At 39.9% G+C, this 21240-nt stretch overlaps 2 protein-coding genes across 6 annotated transcripts in view; both read right to left on the bottom strand.

The window, feature by feature from the left end:
* Window positions 1-6757, bottom strand: part of pir (pirin) — a 19264-nt gene extending 12507 nt beyond the window's left edge. Inside the window, exons 1-4 of one of the 2 annotated variants that reach the window (XM_010792149.1) lie at window positions 6647-6757; window positions 5680-5799; window positions 5210-5314; window positions 1411-1491 (exon numbers count right to left, since the gene is read on the bottom strand). In XM_010792149.1, the coding sequence (XP_010790451.1) occupies window positions 1411-1491; window positions 5210-5314; window positions 5680-5772 (279 nt within the window). In that variant the 5' untranslated portion in view covers window positions 5773-5799; window positions 6647-6757. The remainder of the gene's footprint in view (window positions 1-1410; window positions 1492-5209; window positions 5315-5679; window positions 5800-6646) is intronic. The other variant, XM_010792150.1, reaches the window with a different exon arrangement.
* Window positions 6758-7111: 354 nt separating this feature from the next.
* On the bottom strand, window positions 7112-20239 carry LOC104963547 (uncharacterized). 4 transcript variants are annotated; one of them, XR_800328.1, is made up of 11 exons: window positions 20152-20239; window positions 19250-19469; window positions 18481-18662; window positions 18166-18381; window positions 17470-17851; window positions 17134-17267; window positions 16795-17034; window positions 16528-16689; window positions 7705-7812; window positions 7477-7566; window positions 7112-7386 (listed from the first exon to the last, which is right to left on the bottom strand). XR_800328.1 is itself a non-coding variant. In XM_010792145.1 (10 exons), exons 2-10 carry the CDS (start codon window positions 19467-19469, stop codon window positions 7216-7218), a joined length of 1797 nt encoding a protein of 598 aa, XP_010790447.1. In that variant the 5' UTR covers window positions 20152-20239; the 3' UTR covers window positions 7112-7215. The 4 variants fall into 4 exon arrangements, 3 of the variants coding, with proteins under 3 accessions (XP_010790447.1, XP_010790448.1, XP_010790449.1); XM_010792145.1 differs by lacking the exon at window positions 7705-7812; XM_010792146.1 differs by lacking the exons at window positions 7705-7812; window positions 20152-20239 and adding an exon at window positions 20067-20134.
* Between the last annotated feature and the right edge of the window lie 1001 nt (window positions 20240-21240).

Raw genomic sequence — 21240 nt, 5'->3', positions numbered from 1 at the left:
GGGTGAGTGAAACAGGCAGGACCCGAATACAGATTGAACAGAGAAAATACCTTTATTTCAAGGTTTAACGCGGACAAACAGAACACTACCCTGTGAACACAGTCACAGATAAACAAGAAATCAACAATGACAGACAGCAAAAACAGAACTTAAATACACACAAGGAGGAGAAAACACAGGGGCACCAGGTGAACACAATCAAGTAAACAGGTAGGAGGGAACAGGTAGGAGGGAACACACACAGACAGGAAACCAAGGAAAGATCTAAACAAGACAAAACACAACGCAGAAAACAAAAGACAGATCTAGAGAAGAAAAAACACAACACAGACAGATCATGACAATCCAAGTAGTTTGGGTACATACAGTCACGTTAAGATTAACCTTGTGCATGAAAAAATGAAGATTGTCATTAAATATAAAAATGTTGATACATCTTGTAATTTAATTATGCTTCCAAATCCAACAGGTTTTACATTTTTAAGAAACAATTGCTTTTTTCAGCCACATTTCTCAGCACAGAAAACTATTGACAGAAGTTGAATTTGTTTCCTTTCAGGAAATTGATATACAGATTTGGATTTAATTCAAACATTAACTGAGAAATCACATTTTCTTTGTTGCTTTGCCATGGTTACCACTTCTTTTACAGTTTTAATTGAAGACAGTGTTTGAGCTTTCCCTAAAAGACAGGCAGGCGGCGGTTTGAGCATCTGCAGCTCCAACGTGACGTTAAGACACCAGAGGGTGCACATGGTGGGCTACAACAAATTCAGCTGAACTGACTGAACCCTCTACTGCAGATTGAAGCTGAGCCAGCTGTGTGTGTGTGTGTGTGTGTGTGTGTGTGTGTGTGTTCTTAACTTTACTGCTTTAAAAACACAGGAAACAGCCCACAGGGTATAATATCCAATTAGTGTGAGTGCACAACATTTTGATGCATATGTAATGAGTTTGAGGGGATTTGTAAGCCAAGAGGCTTAAGTCTTGTTCTGCTTTTTCAGTCCATGTTAAAAACAAGTAAACTGAATGCTTCAAGCTGATGAGCACATTTATTATTACAGGATCAGACTGATGTATATAACTGAGTGATAAATTATTTCTGAAAAAGAAAATATTTCTCAGCTCACTAACTGACATTTTATATAAATTGTCATTTGACACTTTCCTTTTAGTACAAATTCAAACAAGATATAAATTGATGAGCTTAAGAGGTGTTTTTAGGTTGTTGTTTTTTCCTACAGGCTACAGTAGCTGTTACCCCTTGTTTCTAGTATTTGTGCTAAGCTAAGAGTGTCATTTACAGTGTATACATAAATGCTTTGTCAATATTTGTCTCTAACTGCAAACAAAAAATAAGAGTCCAAAAAACAACGTTTAACAAATATATATCAAAAATTGAAGTTGTACTTGCAGGTCTCCAGCTTTCAGTCGTCCTGAATGACCGCAGAAGTCTTCATGGGCCGTGATCCCCTCTAAAACATATGTTACCTGTTTAAAAAAAGATAACATATGAAACATAAAGCCTCATATTGCCTTATACAGATAACTCAAGATATGCTTCAAAACAAATGTGAAGAATGGAGACATTTTTCTATTTTGTTAATCTGATTTTGACGGCTTATTTATATCAAGAAAAGATGTTTCTTCACAGTGAGTGAAATATAACGTTCCAGGTGTTATTAACTCAGGACACGACTTTATAAACGAGTGCTGCTCAGACACTAAAAGCATGTGCGCTTGTTTCACGGCCCCAGTGGTCAGACTGGACAGGAAGAGTGCTGAGTGATGGGTTTGAAAGGTGAACATCTGTTTAAGGGAGGAAAGCTCGGGGCCCTGCAGCGAGCTGCCTGTGATCTGTCTCCACAGCTGTGGGATTTCAAAAGTCATGTGAGTGTGAGCAAACACACCTGCTGAAAGGCATGCTGGGAGTATAGCATATTCCTGTCCACCCACACTGGGAGATATAAGTTGTATCTGCCAACACAAATACACTTGGAAGAACTTCTGGCAATTTAAGGACAATATCTGGGTTTTCAAAGTTCGACTTTAGATATACAACCTGCCACATCACCTCTATTCAACAATTTAGTGGAAGAATTACTGCTTACAGTACAGAGATAAACTATAATTTGTAAAACAGGGTTGTGTGTGGTTCATTTAATAAACAGCATACGCTTAAAAAGTGATAAATGTATTAACGAGCTATTTTCAAAAACAACCTTATCCCTACATGGTTCACAGAGAGGCTAGTGGAGTGGAAGTCAGAATAGGAGCAAGTTGTTATGCTTTCCATTCTTTTAGTGCCCAAAATTAAAAAGTAATTTAATAAAATATTTTCTAACTCTAAATCTAGATCATTATAATAACTTAACGCATAAACCAATGTTCAAAATCAATTTTTACAATTGGTAAAAGCAGCAATAATTGATTTGGCAGGGCCTCAGAACTTTGACTAAATTATTATTCATTAAAGTAATTTCTCACTTCACTTTGCTCACACCAAATCCTGAAGGAAATATATTGATCTTTAGCTGCTAAATGTTGTATGTTTGTTATAGAGTATGTTTTGCCAAAAATAGCTGCCAGTGAATGAAGGTGATGAATCACAACAGTGAAGCTGTCACCAGTCAAATTGGATTACTTCATCCTAATCCTTTTGTTTTCCAATATTTATGTAAAATAAAAGGTGCCCCAAAATCTAATAAAATGTGTACCATACTTATCCAGTATAATACTATGCTAGATTAATTTGGAGACACTGGGTCACGTGATATAAAAGCTATTTGAAAAATACAAGAGTTTTCCAAACTGCAGATCCTTTTTAAAATCAAATTAAAAGGTGGACAAATATCCAACAAAAAAGAAGATGTGTCCTACTAATACAGCTTAGTTACTCAATGCTGCATTGATTTAATGTTGCTCTGAAACATGACATGAACTTCAATTATCTTATCATAAAATAGTTTTGTAAAATCATGACACATCTGAATAAAATAAAAGTGTACCACACAAGGGCAGTAACTTGTTAATAGCTTTTTAAATAGCTACCATTGGGGTTGTGTCATTCAAGCAGTCATTAATTGAAGTTCCGGAAGTGAAACCCTGTGGTTTAGAGTGAGGGCATGGATCTGAGCGACCCGTCCTCTGTCTGCAGACAGAGAAACTGAGGAAGAAGACGCTGCTTGATCTGAATATCAAAGCCAAAACAAAACAAACTTCACTGCGGTTAACATGAAGGCAGATTCTGGTAATATGTGGTTTTATGACAGAGAACAGCATCTGGACAGTGATTAGGTTAGCTTGAAGAAAAGTTCATTCTAAGAAGTCAGGTAAAATCAGCTTTTTTACTTTTTAAATATGTGAACATTTTCCATGTTAGATGATGGTTTTAATTGTAATTATGAATTGACAAATAAGTCTGTTAAATACAAATAGTGATATCAAATAATGTCTTAAAATTGTTGATTCAACTAACAAGAAAATAAATGAACAACCAACACTAAAACAAATCTCACATTCAGAACTTGTATCCAGCTACAATAATTACTTTCCTGTCATAGACATAATAACAATTAATTTCCCAACACATTCTTGAATCTGGCATGAAATAAAAATAAAGCTAAAAGTTGATGATTAAAATATGTAACCCAAAGCTTTCTGGGCTCAAATTGGGCTCATGGAAACTTAGCAGTACTTAGTATTTCTGGCAATTTTTTAATGAAATATATAAACCCAACTCATAAAGGGCCACACTAACAACTATTTGAATACAGATTAGGTGGTTGCCCCTGTCCCTCAGCAGGTGTGTTATTGGATTAACCTGTGAAGCCCCATAGCCCCCGGGCTACGGGCCTTTTTTCACGAAACTGTGTCTCAGGGCTTCTTAACATTTAACAAGCTATTAATGTGTCATACACACTTAACGGGAAGAAACTCAGCTAACTGACGATATGAACCATTTTTAGCAAAACGAAACACACGGATAATACCAATCCTCTGAATTAGCCCTGAGCGAAAAAATTCTAACGCACTTAGCACAGAACTCCCGGTAGAAATACTTTATTACTTATCGGATCTGCACAAACAAGATATCTGATTAAAGCTGAGATTCCACATATTCTAGAAGTATAAGTATCATCAGTGTGCAACCAAAACTCAGGCGGCGAATGCAAACCAAGACAACACACAACGTAGCTTTACTGAGACAAAACGGCAAATATGTCTTACCTTTACAGTTTTTCTGATCAATAGTTGTGTTCAATGGCATGACCGAGGGGGGCCATATGGCAAATCCACCCAAATGACCCCCGAAGTGGGTTTTCTTTTGCTAAACCTCTCTAAAAAAAGGTAAAATGTCACTTGTTTTGCATCAATCTTGATACAGGGTAGGGTACGTTTGTATTCCTAACGCTTTTAGTCTACCATCGCATCATTCAAGGGTGGTTTTCACTATAAGTAATATTTTTTTACTATGTTCAATCTGAATTTACTTTAAAATAAAAAAAATTCTATTGATTCTGAGTTTTCTACATCCAACTCACAGGTTCATCATTGCTTTGAGAAAAAAGATTATTAATGTACCCCTTTTAGAAGTAAAGATATAGTCATTTGTTCTGAGAAAGTCATTTTCGAGCCTGAGACCTGAAAAACAGGCTTGGGGCTTAACAGGACTGTGGCTTCCTGGGCTCTGTTCTGTTGTCGCCATCTAGTGATCAAAGTAGGAACTTCACTCCTCAGCCTCAGTTGGTCCTGTGCTCCTGTTCTTATGCTCCTCCTTTTGTTTTAGGGTTAAGTATAATTCTCTTATTTATTTTTATTTTGAGGTAAAAGGACAAAGTTGTGCTTTATTGGAAAGTCCCACTTAGTTAGATTCTCTTTTGTGACGGTTGTATTCTCAGGAGCAAATTCATTCAGTTAAGAAGCTGAAACTTGGAAATGTTTACTGTTTTTGCTACCATCAAGAGGGCTTTAACATCTTAAAATCATAAAACAACATCTATTCTAAGACCCTCACTTTTGCTAAGGCAGAGCCCCTCAAGAAACCTTGGTAACATAAGGCTAACTTATAATTTAGATCAATTATCAACAAAAAAGGCTTCCTTCCTTTCTCTCAATTGATTAATGTAGTAATGGTTTTAGCTGTTATTATACGTTTTCTATATGTTTTCTTATATTTCTCTAGTTAATGTCTGTATTGTCTTCTTACCGTCTCAAATCCTCTGTGAGGATGGTCTGGAAAACCTGCCGGCTTGCTCACTCTGAACTCATCCAACATCAGAAAAGGATCCAGGTTCCTCAGCTGAAACAAAATCTGTATAGTATAATTTCAATTGCGATAATGGCTAGTGTGATGAATCTTTAGCAGAAAGGTTTGACTGTGAATTTACACTTAGGCCTACATGCAGGGGCGCCGTAAGGGGGTGAAAAGTTAGGATGATTCTAAGGGCCCATGACTGACAGGGGCCCAAACAATTTTAACCAACCAAAGTAACCAATGTGATTATCTTTTCATGGGACCCAAAATCCCTGGCGGAGCCCCTGCCTACATGTCAAGTTAATTTGTATTTATATAACCCAATATCACACATTTGGATAGCAACTGAGGATACCTCTCAATGGATGGAGACAAATGTAATAGATGTTAGGTTTACAGATGGACCTTCATAAAAAAAATACCTCTTTTCTACCAATGCTCCTGCGGACACAAGCACCGACTCCCTCTGACTGTTCCACACTCAAAACTGTCTTTTCCACTCTCCTGACATCCATTGTGCTGGGAGAATGAACCACTAGTCACTGCAAAATCATAAAATATGAGAATTTCAATAAAAAAAGGATACAATGAGAATAAAAGGAATTCATGGACACAATAAAAGGGTTGTTTTGAGGCAAAAGTACAGATTTGTTCTTGTCCACAAGCTTTTCTTTATCATTTTGAAGAAGAGGCAATACAATTTATCAAATGTCTTCAAAACATCTTGAAACTGTTTTGAAGACATTTGATTAGAGATAACGTTACATATTCTGATATTATTGCTTTTGACAAGTTTGTGATACAAAGCAGAATGAGAACAGCAACTGTCAAAAGCAAAATTCCCCAAAATCAAATACTGCAAAGTCATGACAAAGTTGATGACAAAATAACAGGAAATGTTATGCAAGCACAGGGGTTTCCCAGTGTTAATAGAAGTTACTCTTATTGGCAAATGAGCTCAGAGCTATAGACCAGCCGACCTGACAGCAGCAGTCAGCTGATCTCAGATCTGCTGCTGCAAAACGTTCCCTACATTCATTTCAGAAATATTTCCCGGATTTGTATACGTGCATATCCATCTTCGTTACCTCCGATCCTTTGCACTGATAGGATCTTCGGCTGAAACAGCTTTGATCTCAAAGAAAGTCGTCTGACTGCTGCTGTTGTAGTAACTGTAGTCCCGAGTCCATAGCCTACTTCTTAAAAATTAAAGATGTATTTTCTAATGCGTGATGCCTTTTATTTGCGGCATTTTATTTGCTTATATCTTTATGCATTATATAACCGTAAGCCTTTTGTTATGAATCTCCACGAGCACCACCATCATCATGTTTTAACATTCCTGCCAACGTAACGTTAAAGTTATATAATGCAAACTCAGCCACCTACCTTAAAGTAAGAACACAACACTGTTCTGGTTGTTTTACTGTGTGGGTTTTAATGGCGGAATCTCAGTTGTTGTGAGTGACTGCACTCCCTCAGGTAGGCTTACAATGCGGAAGACAGACTGGTAGGGGGCGTGGCTAAATATGTTTCCACATGGGGCGAAAGGTAAGAAGCTTATAATAATGTCCATCAGAACATCAGTCTTTACAAAACACCGACGTTTACTTATTTTAACAAACAATCCTCGACATGTCTAAATCTCCGAGTCAATTTGAATTGTATTGCCCCCATAATCACAATTCCCACTGACTTAATATGAATAACATACAAAGCCCTATTGGCTAAGAAAAAATAAATAGTTTTGCTATATTGTGAACGCTAATATAACAGATGGATGAGAAACACAACACGCTATATAGATTTTGTAAATGTAACTCAAATTAATGTTAAATAATTTGGATTCAGCCATTAAAGATGAACATGTGTTTATTTGAATGGTGTGATAGTTCCCAAAAACAAAGTCAGTTTTACAGCATCATTAAAGAATTGTTTTAATATTCTTTGGTCTAACACTAAAGCCATAATAGGCCCTGCATCTGTTGGATATATTCTTCAGTTTTTGATTTCTCCCCACTCAGTTCAGAAGCATCAGCATGGTGCTCTTTCTGACCCCGCATGATGTCTTTGGCGATTCGAATGCTTGCAGCCTGACCACCGGCAAGGTTTACTGCATGTGGTCCAACCTGTACAGAGGAAAACACATTGTAAAACATTGGGATTGATTGATTGGTGACACTATTTTTGATCGCCAAAACTCTCTGTTGAAGACCAACCTGAAGAGCAGTGTACTGCCCCATCAGGTAGAGCGGGCAGCCTTCAGTCCACTTTAAGCTTTCTGATATGCACGGCCAACCGTCTATCACCTTCATGAGAGGACAAACAAACCCGAAACAATTAATGCATCTATTAATGTCGCCTTGTTAAGTTTACACCATGGAAAATGACCTCATTAATACATACATACAGTTGCAAGAAAAAGTATGTGAACCCTTTGGAATTACCTGAATTTCTGCATAAGTTGGTCATAAAATGGAGGAAGCCACTGCTGTCCAGAAAAAACATTGCTGCACGTTTGAAGTTTGCAAAAGAGCACCTGGATGTTAAATATTCTGTGGACAGATGAAACCAAAGTTGAGTTGTTTGGAAGGAACACACAACGCTATATGTGGAGAAAAAAAGGCACAGCACACCAACATCACAACCTCATCCCAACTGTGAAGTATGGTGGAGGGAGCATCATGGTTTGGGGCTGCTTTGCTGCCTCAGGGCCTGGACAGATTGCCATCATCGACGGAAAAATGAATTCTCAAGTTTATCAAGACATTTTGCTGGAGAACTTAAGGCCATCTGTCCACCAATTGAAGCTCAACAGAAGATGGGTGATGCAACAGGACAACGACCCAAAGCACAGAAGCAAATCAACAACAGAATGGCTTCAACAGAAGAAAATACGCCTTCTGGAGTGGCCCAGTCAGAGTCCTGACCTCAACCCTCAATTGAGAGCGATTCACACCAGACATCCCAAGAATATTGCTGAACTGAAACAGTTTTGTAAAGAGGAATGGTCCAAAATTCCTCCTGACCGTTGTGCAGGTCTGATATGCAACTATAGGAAACGTTTGGTTGAGGTTATTGCTGCCAAAGGAGGGTCAACCAGTTATTAAATCCAAGGGTTCACATACTTTTTCCACCCTGCACTGTGAATGTTTACATGGTGTGTTCAATAAAGGCTGTGAGGGAGTGTGGTCGTCTTTCAACCAGAAGGTTGTGGGTTCGATCCCAGCCCATGCAGTCTACATGTCGATGTATCCTTGGGCAAGATACTTAACCCTGAGTTGCTCCCGATGGCATGGCCAACGGTGTGTGAATGTGTGTGAATGTTAGGTCCTAGAGTTACAGTAGGTACACTGCTCTGTGTGAATGGGTGAATGACATGTAGTATGTAAAGCGCTTTGAGGGGTCTTAAAGACTGGATAAAGCGCTATATAAGTACAGTCCATTTACCATTTACTTACATATATATTATATATTATGACTGTTTGCGTATACTGCTTAGAAAACCAAGGTGGTGCAGTGCAAGTGAAATGTTTTGTAATGCACGAGTCAACACGTTCCATGCTCTTTTGAGAAATCTGATGTACAAATTCATCTGTCGATTGAAAGTTTCTCATAACTCTGTCATTATGCTACTGTCAAATCCGTGTCTCAGTGCTGTACGATACAAGTCACCTCTGTGGAAACACTGGTATAACTGCCTTTTTTAGTTTATATTTGAGTGTTGTATGTATTGTAATAATGGACCAAGAGTCTCTTTGAATAAAGATGATGATGATGATGATGATGATGATGATGATGATGATGATGATGATGATGATGATGATGACTTGTCCGTTTTATAAAGTACAGGATATTTGTATCTGTTGTCCTTTGCTGTGGTTTAGACTAATCAAACAGAGCTATTTTGACATAAAATAATATCAAGAGCAGATATTGGACCAAGAAATTACACAATTACAATAACTACTAATTATATCAAAACTGTAACAAATTATTATTACAAAAGCTTGAACTGAAGCAGTCAAATATAAGGGAACACCCTGCTCCATATCAGCAATATGCTATAACTAATGTATTACGCAAGAAAGTTTGGGGCTCTCTGCTGGAACTGCTACCCCCGCGACCCGACCACGGATAAGCGGGAGAAGATGGGTGGATGGATAATGTATTACGCATGTTGTAGTGTACAGCAGGTGCAGTAGGATTATTGCATATGTGAGCGTTACAGGGTTCAGCAGATGCCCTGTGTCTGACTTCACTCTGTTACTGTCTTCCTATCCTTTTAAAATAAAACCCACAGCAGTGAGTGAAAAGACTGCACGCCCTCTCCCTCCATATGTGCAAACTGAGTGTGCAGGGTAAGGGCTTTAGTGCACTTTAACTGTCAATTACAAGTTTGTTTCATCTGTACTTAAGGATGAACTGCCAGCTCTATCATTCAAATGATCTCAAGTATTCACATTAACCAAAGAAAACAGTTACCATGCTGATTTAACTATGGACTGTGCTGAGTGTGCATATTTCTGAAGAGTGTTTCATCTTATAACTTCTTGACATTTTAAAGGTTTAGGTAAAAATAGGGTTTTTCTTTCTAGAATAAAAACAAGACATGACCTAGAAACATGTTCATATTAATGTAAGCAATTAGCCTGCATGTACAAATGTTCCAAAAACAGAGTGGAACCCTGATGCTAATGACTTTATCTCCCAAAAGCGCACCTACTCATGAACACTTATGTTTCATGAAGTTAAAACGAGCAATTTACAAATGTATTGTGCCGTTAGAGAGTGTGCTGAATCAAACTCATAGCACTCCTGAGTATATAGATAAGAACATAAAAATGTCTTGCAGGCGGCCCTTCCTTTGAGATATTGCGCTTTCCTGATAAACTTGCCTCAAATAAAAGAAGGAATCCAAAGCTTTTAACCAGCAATATTTGGCAATATCTCGGTTCCCTCTTTTTATAAAGGTTCTCTATCTTACACCCAAACGTTTGCTGTTAGTTTATTTGGATCCCAAACTCTTCTCAAGTGGTGAAAAAAAAGAAAATGTCTCCTTACATTAAGAAGTTTAGTGGCACTGAAGTCACGAACTAAGCTACGATCAATAGCAATCACGTTAGCATAAAAACAATCACCGTCGGCCCATTCTTGTTATCGTCTCCAGTTTGCCTGCCATACATCAGCTCAAACAGCAGGGTGAAGAGAGGCAGGGCTATAAGTTGGAGCGTTCCGGCATTCATTTGTAAGCCTACGTTTTATCCTGCTCTGTCCCCTTATTGCATCCGCTGTGATTTCTTCCCTCTGTGGTGCTGGAGGACTCTGGGCCACCGGCTGATGACTTATTCTGCCTCCCAGAGGATCCGTGTTATGAGATCTAGGGAGGGTTAGTAAAATGGCCATTCCCAGAGCCCAGATTGACAGCACATTATTAAAAAAGGTGACACACACACACACAGGTGCTCATCCAGACCTCCTTATTTCACACACACACACACACACACACACACACACACACACACACACACACACACACACACACACACCCACCCATGCTGGTAATTAATTTACACATGAGTTACGGCCCATGTAAACCTGAGGGAGTATTGTCAGGAAACACACCAGTAAAGATTGCACATACACACATACAGTGCACACACATGTCTACCATGATCACATTTTCTTACATATCCCCTCTCCCACTATACTCATTTGAATACTAGTAGAATACCAATGTGTGTTTGTGTGTGTATGTATGTGCGTGTACTGTACATGTATGTGTTAGAACAAAGGTAAGTGTGTTTAAAGTCATGAGGATTGCGTCTATTATTGCAAGGTCACTTTAGTTTTGTGTGTGTGTGTGTGTGTGTGTGTGTGTGTGTGTGTGTGTGTGTGTGTGTGTGTGCGCACGCGTGTGTGTGTGTGTGTGTGTGTGCGCACGCGTGTGTGTGTATGACAGAGAGAGCAAGTGAGAGACAGTGGGATTCCTGTGTAAGTAAAGCATGACCAGAGTCAGACAGATTGTTGCGTGTGTGTGTGTGTGTGTGTGTGTGTGTGTGTGTTGCCACTGATCGTTCACTCAAAGCACATTCCACCGCAGGCCACACAATCCCTCCTTGTCCTCTCTTTAGCCTTCCTCCCTCTTTCTTTCCGTTAATTCTCTCTTATCTCTCCCTCCATCTTTTCCCCCTCACTCTACCCCAAACTCTCAGCATCCTTCTTCTCTCCATCCCCCTCCTTTCCTCTAGCTCTTCTCTCTTCCTCTGTTTTCAATCTTGCCTAAGAGCTAGAGATTGTCCTCAGATGAGTGACTTGGGAGTTTATTTTGAGTACTCTGTAGTTAAAGGGACACTTTGGATGTTTTGAAGTGGGGTTTTAGGAGGTCTTCACACAGTGAGTATTACATACAGTAGACTAACTGATCAAGGCAACGGTAGACCAGGGACACCCTATGTTAAGAAAATACTGTTTTTGTCAATGGAGGTTTTTTGAGTGAGTAAAGGTAACATCTTCAGTTTCCTCTTGGAAAGACAGATACACAGACAGATATTTAAAGTGGAGAATGTTTTCCATACTGTGCACGTTTTGTGAAGGATATCGATTGTTTAGGTTGCTTAAATACACCATGTTGCTGCCCCCTTCGGCAGCACTTTTTAGTTAGATTCTTCAAACTGTTGGTGTTTAGCCGCCATCCACTGTAGGTCATACACTTACTATGGATAAGTATCTTATTCAACCCCAATTTGGGAACAGCATTTACCTTTAGGAGAATAATTCTCTCTCTGATTACTTATAATGGAGTTATAGCTATTTGCCCACATTAGATGACTAAATAAAAACTAATAAATAAATGTTCCCCTTTAATAATGTTTACCTCACTCCACACGTTAACCTGTCACTTCTTAATCTTCCCCTAAAGCTGTCTACACACCGTTAGCTTCAGTCTACTAACAGGGACAGTCTACAGTCCACTTCCTGTTCCTGGAATCAGTCATTTTCAGCTAACAGGGCTGCAGGCTTTTTTCTCCCTACTGTTGCTGCTTCCATTGCCATATCTCTTCTGTGATACTTTCGTGCAGACACACTTACTACACAGCGGTGACACCACCAGGGGAGTGTGTTATTGTCTCCCACCGTATGGCTGTTTTAAATGGCAATTTGAAGCTCCGCTGGCTCTATAATTAGCTGTGAGCTCCCACAGGAGAGGAGAGAAAAAAACTGGCTTATCGTCTCTCCTTTGTAATTACACATCCGACTAGGGCGACAGACACTCACATAAGCAGACACAAGCGCAGGCAGATGCGCAGACATAGGAAAGGCGTGCATGTTTCAGTATCTACATGCACATTTGTTGTGTTTTTACCACCTGTGCTAATACGCTAAAGCTACTCCACCAGTCTGACATTTCTGCCTATATGCTAAAGGAAGTCACTTGTTGTTGTCAATAGTTGTGACAAATGTGCCAAAGTGGAGATGAATGACAGCCCAGCAGGAGGACTGACAGTCCAACACATATGTGAGTGCTGCTCTCCTTTTCCAGAGGTCTTCCTATGTGTCTCCTGGCTATAAGGCTATCACAGATAGACATAAAGAGGAAGACAGAGTGTGTTAGAGGCCGAGGTCATTCATCTGACTGTCCACTGCTCTTTCTGTTCCCAAGACAAGAAAGAGAAGAAGACAAGGGGAGAGAACAGTAGGAGAACAGTTGTAGAACAAAGGAATCATGTAGGGAGGCGTGTGGTGTAGTGTACTAGTGTGTTGGTGTTCAGAACAGGTTCAAACCCCACTGCAGTCAGCATGTCGTTGTGTCCCTGAGACACTTCACCCCAAATTGCTCCTGTGGGGATTGTCCACAGTATTGAGTATGTAAGTCACTTTGGATAAAAGTGTCTAACATGTAATGTATTAACGGCCCCAGATAGAGTAACTGTAACTTGAACATAGCATGTTTGCTAGCTTAGCTTTTAGCTTATGACCACTTTTCCTGTGAATTATTTAATGTTGTTTAGCTATCTTTATATGTTATATACAATTATCCATATGGTTGATCAAGAATAAGCCATTATACTTTGTTTTCCTTTTGAATGGCTAACTGCCTAGTTAGCTCAACAGATTTTCTCAACAATTTACTTTTTCTTTTATTTAAATTCAATGCTACATAAATCAACTGTAACATCAGCAGGCAGATTACAGTATGTGCTCCCCACCGTTTAAAAGGGGTTTAGTGTTTTTGATATGCTTTTATAAGCCTATGCTTTTCAATTAACCTTTTTATTTTTGCTTAAGTTGCTTGTGAGGCCCAACCTTTGTGGGAGAGCAATGCTAAATTCCAAGCATTCCCCTTTATTTCTAGGCCATAAAAGTAGCCCTGGTCAAAAGATACATGCTGTTTTTTTACAAAAGGCAATACTACTACTATTCTATAAACTACATACTGTATTTGTGATAATTTTCCAGAAAAATGTAATGGCCAACCTTTGGAACATCAATGAATCTGGAAAATGGCATGAAGTAATATTTTAACTGTCCACTTTAAAGCAAATAATACATTGTAGATACCCTCCTGGGATGAAATGAAATGTGTGATACTCAAATAAGCCCTGGTGTTGGCTACAAAAAAACCTGGCTGAAAATCATTGAATTTATCTTGAATGAACCTGTCTTTTGATCTTTACAATCTCATTAATCTGATTCTGCCAATGATAACACCAGTCCCAGCTTTTATCCAATTCAAGGCCAGCTGAAGTAAGTTTGAAGTTGAACAAAAAGGCCCGAGATGAATGACTGCAAAAAGGAAATGGAATGAAAACTTCCCCTCAACACTTGAGTGTGAAAGCTACAGCGTCAGATAGAGAATAATTAATAACTTTAAAAAAACACGTTCGCTTTTACTCCTTTTGCATTTCTTATTATCTCAACGGCACAAATGAATAATTCACGCCTCTTCTGTGTTTTAATTGCTTTTCGTTAATTTGCTATCCCCTCAAAAACTTACCGGAGGAAAAACAAATGTTAACACACACACACACACACACACACACACACACACACACACACACACACACACACACACACACACACACACACACACACACACTTTCTGAACATCATCCCTCACCACTGACACCCACCTATAACTTAGCGTGTGCATGAATTAATATTTGTGTGTGTGGTAGGAGGTTGGTTGTATGTGTGTGTAGGTGTGATAAGCTTGTGGTTTTGGAAGCAAGGCTGTCTAAAATATGCCTCCCTCTCTCTCTGCGCCCCAGAATTAATCACCGTGGTAACAGTCCAGAGGAGGTGAGCAGCGACAAAGAGAGACAGAGACATTTATCATTGGTTCCGTAGACGTTCGAACTGTGACCGCGCCGTGACATTGTTTTCTTTATTTAGTTCATTGGGGCTAGCAGCTGATAATTTATACGTTCTGCCCCTTTAATAATGATATGTTGCCTCGTCGAGGTGGGGGGCCTCTTGTTTACGCACACACACACTCTCACACTCTCACACACACACAAACACACACACACACACACACACACACACACACACACACACACACACACACACACACACACACACACACACACACACACACACACACACACACACACACACAGACACATGCATAAAATGCTCAGTCAACATTGGGGTCTTAACCGCTCTTTGTCAAATTCAACACACACTGAAGGAGTGACATTGATGAAGTATATTTTCCTCCTGGTGTTTGTTCCAGTAAGGCTGTATAAAAGAACACAAGTTTGTGTGTGTGTTCGTGCGCGTGGGTGTGTGTGTGGACGCGCGTGTGTGTGCGTGCGTGCGTGTGTGTGTGTGCGCGCACGCGCGTGTGTGTGTGTGCGTGCGTGTGTGTGTATGGGAATTTAATCCTTGAATTTCTTTTTGTTTTCCTTTAAATCCACACTCCTCTGTTTACCTTGAAGACAGCGGCACAGCGGTCCTCAAGGCCCACACCTCTCCGCTCTTGACAAATTGAGCTAGTTTAGCAGTAGTTTCACTACTCACTCCAGGGCAAACACAAACACACACACACACACACACACACACACACACACACACACACACACACACACACACCCTTGCTAGGCTTCGCTATATACAAGTGTGTTCTGCTTGGTCGCCCATGTGTGTCAGCTGAGCTGGTACATCAAGGGGGAAAAAGGAAGACAAAAATAAGGAAAAGGGAGGAAGTGTGAGAAGTTGAAGAGAGAGCGGGATAAGAGAGAAACGGACGGATGGATGGAGAGAGAAAAACAAAAGAGAAATGCAATTGTTTCCAAAATTCTGAGGAATGCTGGAGCCAAATCAGATACTGCGAAGGAAGTGAAATGCTGTGTTGATGCAAATACAGAGTCACACACACACACACGCACACACGCACACGCACACGCACGCGCACGCACACGCACACACACACACACACACGTCGTATCGTGGACAGAGCTCTGGAGATGAAGATTTGTCCTCACTTGTCGTCATCTCAGGGAGCATCATGGTTTGGGGCTGCTTTGCTGCCTCAGGGCCTGGACAGATTGCCATCATCGACGGAAAAATGAATTCTCAAGTTTATCAAGACATTTTGCTGGAGAACTTAAGGCCATCTGTCCACCAATTGAAGCTCAACAGAAGATGGGTGATGCAACAGGACAACGACCCAAAGCACAGAAGTAAATCAACAACAGAATGGCTTCAACAGAAGAAAATACGCCTTCTGGAGTGGCCCAGTCAGAGTCCTGACCTCAACCCAATTGAGATGCTGTGGCATGACCTCAAGAGAGCGATTCACACCAGACATCCCAAGAATATTGCTGAACTGAAACAGTTTTGTAAAGAGGAATGGTCCAAAATTCCTCCTGACCGTTGTGCAGGTCTGATATGCAACTATAGGAAACGTTTGGTTGAGGTTATTGCTGCCAAAGGAGGGTCAACCAGTTATTAAATCCAAGGGTTCACCATGCACTGTGAATGTTTACATGGTGTGTTCAATAAAAACATAAAAACATATAATTGTTTGTGTGGTTTTAGCTTAAGCAGACTGTGTTTGTCTATTGTTGTGACTTAGATGAAGATCAGAACACATTTTATGACCAATTTATGCAGAAATCCAGGTAGTTCCAAAGGGTTCACATACTTTTTCTTGCAACTGTACATCGCTCGTATGTTGCCATCCTTTAAGTCATTTTAATCATTTTGTAATTGTATTTTGATCCTAAACGTACATTACATACACATTTGATTGCCCAACCTACCTGAACGGGGAATTCCTTCATCACCTCAGAAAGCAGCGGGTCCTGTTTGACATCAAGTTTGCAGCCGGTGGCTAGCCAGATCATATCTCCAGACCAGTGGGCCCCGGTGCTGAGGGACAGACACCACGCCTGGCTCCTGTAGCACCAGCTGGCTTCACTCACCTGGAAAGTTACATGAGATTCAGGTAAAAACCCTCCATTAACCTCACCTTACCTTCTCAAATTCACTACACCTTTAATCTTACACCCTTTGGGATGCACCTTTACCTGACAGTAAGTCTTCACGTCCACCTGTCCACTCAGGATGAACGGCTGTAGGTGGATATAGGCCTCGGGGGTAACGGCCCCTCCTTTTCTTGCCCGGAGAATCATAGCCAGCCGTTTGTGGAGACTGCGTTCATTATAGAACTGCCTCAGGTACGCCTGGCCGTCCATCTTGATGCCGTGCTCCACGTGGGAGTAACGGCCCACCAAGCTCTCCACATCGCCCACATCAAACTGCTTCAACTGCGGAATACATAATCAAGACTGATACCTGTGCTGGAGGAAGTCAGGTATATTTTCAGTTGTAGTTGTTCTACATGCAGTTTCACACTGTCACTAGACCTGGAGGTGCTTCCTCATAACCCATGTCACATGGCTGGCACCTTGCTGCAGGGCAATTGAGACGACATGAGCGCTGGTCAGACCTCCACCAACTACCATTACTCTCTGCCCTGCCTCACACACTACACACAATTCTAGACACACACACAGTACTTGTAAAGGAAAGTGTTGCAGCAGAGACTGGGGATCAAATATGAAATGAAACATGGTAGAAGCATGGTAACCTCAGGTGAAAGCAATGTATTACTGAATCCTAAATGCTAAAACATTGTTTCCCTGCAAAGCTTTTCTGTATTATTGTAATGTTGCATAACCCTCAGAAGAGAGCTGACTTACCTTGAGAGTGAAAAGCCTCATTCTGTCTCTCATCATCTTTAAGTTTTTGCTTAGCAGATGACAGGTGGTGCATCAGGTGCACAGTGTGTTGCAGACGCTCCTCTGGGTAGCTCTCTCCGATGTTTTTCACCCATGAAGGGATGTTTGCCATCTGGGCGCGGGTTGGACCTGTAGCCATAACGACCTGGCGGGCTTTAAGTTTGATGCCTTCTTGAAGTTTGACTACAAAATATTTTACTTTTTTCCTCTCGGTCACTCTTATGTCATCACCCTGTTTCATCCACTCGGTCTCTTCTTCCCCCTTTTCCTCGTCATCCAGCAGAGGGCTGATGTACTCCACTGTTCCTTTCACCAGCACTTTGTCCAAGTTGTATCTTTCCACCTGCAGGTTCACAACCACCCACTTAACAATTCAGAAAATAGCAATTATCAGATGTAGGTGCTCATGCTGTGACCCAAACCAGTCCATCCCTCAAAACTTTCTCCTGAGCATTGTATTCAGCCACAATCCCCTTTGTTTTTACTCAAGATTTCCAAATTAGTTAAGAGAAACTACAAACAAGCATAAAGCAAATTCTAAACAACAAAGATACAGCTACAGTATGCATGCTTTTGGGATTGCTTTTATTCAATAAAGAAACATGTTAACATTAAACATTGCATGCAGAACACACACAAATACTCTGTGTTGCTAACCTGATCTTTAAAGAAATCCACACTTAGTTTGGTTCCTGGCAGACTGAAGGACAAACTCTTTTTGAGTGTTGAGGCGATGTTGAGACGTTTCCTCTCCTTCTTGCCGAGCCTCATATCATTAAAAAATGCATTTTCATCCAGAATATAAACTTGGTCTGGAAGACTGTGAAGCTCTGCTGAACGGTCCAACTTTAAAACAAACTCCTGCAGTGCTTTCTGACAAAAAACAACAACAACACACACATATGTATTAATTCTCATACTGTAGACGCACTTTCCTTGTTTTACTTCAGGGTAAGTTGATAGTGTGTATACCTTATTGAGAGGGTCTGTGTGCACCAGTGTGTGTGAGCGCAGGTGAGCGATGTTCAGAGTTGTGAATTGGCTCTCCCACAGAGTGGTCCACTCCCCATAGGAATCTACCACTCTGAGACTCAGCGGGGGGCATTCGGCCCTCCCTGGTGTTGACTTTGCTAGGCACTCCTCAAATGTCAGGCCTGCCAAAGGACATATGAACTTAATAGGGAAGCCCCTTAGAGAGCAAAAAGGGAAGCAGAAGTGTGTTTTACCTTTGTTAATTTCATGCAAGTTAAAATGCAGAAGTAGAGTAGTTACAGTAACAATAGGTGATTCATTTATTTTGTGTTTTATTTGTAAGGTAACCTGGTTTCTGGTTCCAGACCTCAGATTCAACAGCTGACGACTATGATTCAATTTTAATGAATGAAAGAAGTGAAAAAATGACAATTTGTTCTGAATCTCAGGTTAATTCAAAACTATTTGTTTTACACTCAGCCAGTTAACATTTAGGTATCATACCAATACTTATGATTGGAACTTACATTTAAAATGATGACTGGAGGAAATAATTAGTCAAAATTATGAAAAACTAAAATAAATTATAAATATTACAACAACATAAGAGAGAATGACTGACTGACAAAAATGTGTACACAAAGTAAAAAAAACATTCCGTGTACTGTATTGTGGGACGAAGAGCAGTGAATCTTCTTAATTCAGAAACTTGATCTCATAATATAAAATTGTATCTGATAGGATTTAGTAAGTGAGGTCAAGCAGTTACCTGCTGTTGACCTCTTCTTCTTCTTCTTCTTGCCTCTGCAGCGTTTGTTGTTGGATGTCTCTGAGTTTGTCTGAGCCCTCTCAGGGTCCGAGAGGGAGATGGAGAGGGGTGAGACATGTCCAGGGTCTGATTTTGTATCAGGGTCAGGGTGGGATAGCAAGGTGGCAAGGGTCAAGGCATGAGGGCCACCCCCTATTATTAAGACATCGAGTATCACCATCTGAAACACACACACAAACCCACAATATGTGTTAGATGTCCCGTATAAACAAGAATGGGAAAATTGTAGTACTTTCATAGCCTATTTTGAAACCAGAGTCAGTTCCTTAAACGGTAACATTTCACTTTCACTCAATGGTAGTTTACTTTGATGTATCAGGTCACCTGCAGTGTGCATTCCACAACTCAGATGCAAACTCTTTCAAATATTACACCACCCCACCTTAAGGGAGCCCCATAATAATCAATCGAAGTAATACAATAGATGTTTCTTTTTCATATTATTTTATTTTAATTCGTAATGAACAATAAACATTAGTAATCAGTTTGTATGTGCTTCAGATAACTGCTGACATTCTAGTTTCTATAAAATATACACATTGACCAAAGCTTAAGACACTTTTGAACTCTCTATGAATTGCTCCTAAAACTCAAAACACAACAATATAAATTCCAACAGCAATGCCAAGCTTCATCTGGTAACTTTAAATAGTTTGTTAATGAATGCATTACATGCTTTTAATCATAAGTTATCTCATACTCAAATAACGTATTAAAACAAGTGAAATTCACCACAGAGGTCAACATTACTCATCACCTTCAGCTGTTAACAATGTTTTTTCTCAGCAGTCAGACATCAAGCAGAATATCAGGTACACGTTTTAGGGCATCAGAGTACCTACTTTAAGTTTGGATTATCAACTTGTGCCAGCTTCTGAGAGAAATCGTGTTGCAGTGGACGGTGGTGATCCTGAAACTTTGCGATAGTAGCATGTGCTTCTCATGTAACTCAATCCACCTCCGCTCCTACAGATTTAGCTCGACTTCACTGGCTCAACAGGGAAAAGCTTGAAATAGCTTCAGAGTGTGTGTTTGTTTGTGTGTGACACAACTCACCCCAATAATGAAAACGTTTTTTAGGCCTAGAGTCTCCACTGGTTGACTTATATCAACTGCAGTCAGCATGTTGTTGTGTACCTGGGCATGACACTTCACCCCAAATGGCTCCTGTGGGGATTGCCCAGTACTGAATGTATGTAAGTCGCTTTGGATAAAAGCGTCTAACAAATGACATGTAATGTAATATCCTGAATGTGTCAACAAGGAAGTTCCTCTTGCTAGCAAATAAATAGTCTAACTTATGAACCCTGGAAATGGGGCTATTGTACACATAACATCTAGTGTTTTTATAGGTGAGTTGGTAGAGGCCACAGATGTTGTTATCTTTTGGCAGAGCCAGGCTAGCTGTTTCCATCTTGTACAGTGTTTGTGCTAACTTTAGTTATTACCACAATAGTTAAGGATCTGAAAACTTCTTTCACTGCTAAATGTTTGACAGAAACCACATATACTAGATAGGTGCACTCTTACCAAGCAGAACATTTAAGCTAATACAAATATAAAAGTTTAAAAAGTATTAATTGTTTACTATATTTACTTTTTAATAAATTAAAGTGTGGTCAAAATGTGATATTACCATTACAATTTGTGAAGAAGCGTTAATTCTCACTTCTGTTTCTACTTCATTAAAGAACCACCCTACTATACTTGTATATCCACTACAGAGATATTAACTTTCACAGAGGAAGTCATATTTTTCCAGTAATTCCCATATCTAATGTGACATAGCTTGAATAAACTGATGGTTGTTATTTCCTCTTCCCTCTGTTTAGGGTTTAAACAATTTTGCTAAGGAAGTGAACATCCAGTAAAATAACAAAAACAGTGCTGGCATGAATTGTTGTATAAACACTAAAATGAAAAGCTTCAAC

This window comes from Notothenia coriiceps, unplaced genomic scaffold (genome assembly GCF_000735185.1).
Source record: "Notothenia coriiceps isolate Sejong01 unplaced genomic scaffold, NC01 NC01_scaffold00036361, whole genome shotgun sequence".
Classification (NCBI taxonomy): Eukaryota; Metazoa; Chordata; class Actinopteri; order Perciformes; family Nototheniidae; genus Notothenia; species Notothenia coriiceps.
This window is presented reverse-complemented; position numbering and strand designations above follow the sequence as displayed.

Excerpts from the sequence above, each read along its gene's own strand:
- LOC104963547 (XM_010792145.1), bottom strand. The coding sequence starts at position 19,469 with ATGGTGATACTCGATGTCTTAATAATAGGGGGTGGCCCTCATGCCTTG. Across the intron at positions 18,382-18,480 it reads ACACAGACCCTCTCAATAAG|AAAGCACTGCAGGAGTTTGT; the intron begins GTATACACACTA and ends GTTTTTTGTCAG. Across the intron at positions 16,690-16,794 it reads ACGTGAAGACTTACTGTCAG|GTGAGTGAAGCCAGCTGGTG; the intron begins GTAAAGGTGCAT and ends GTAACTTTCCAG.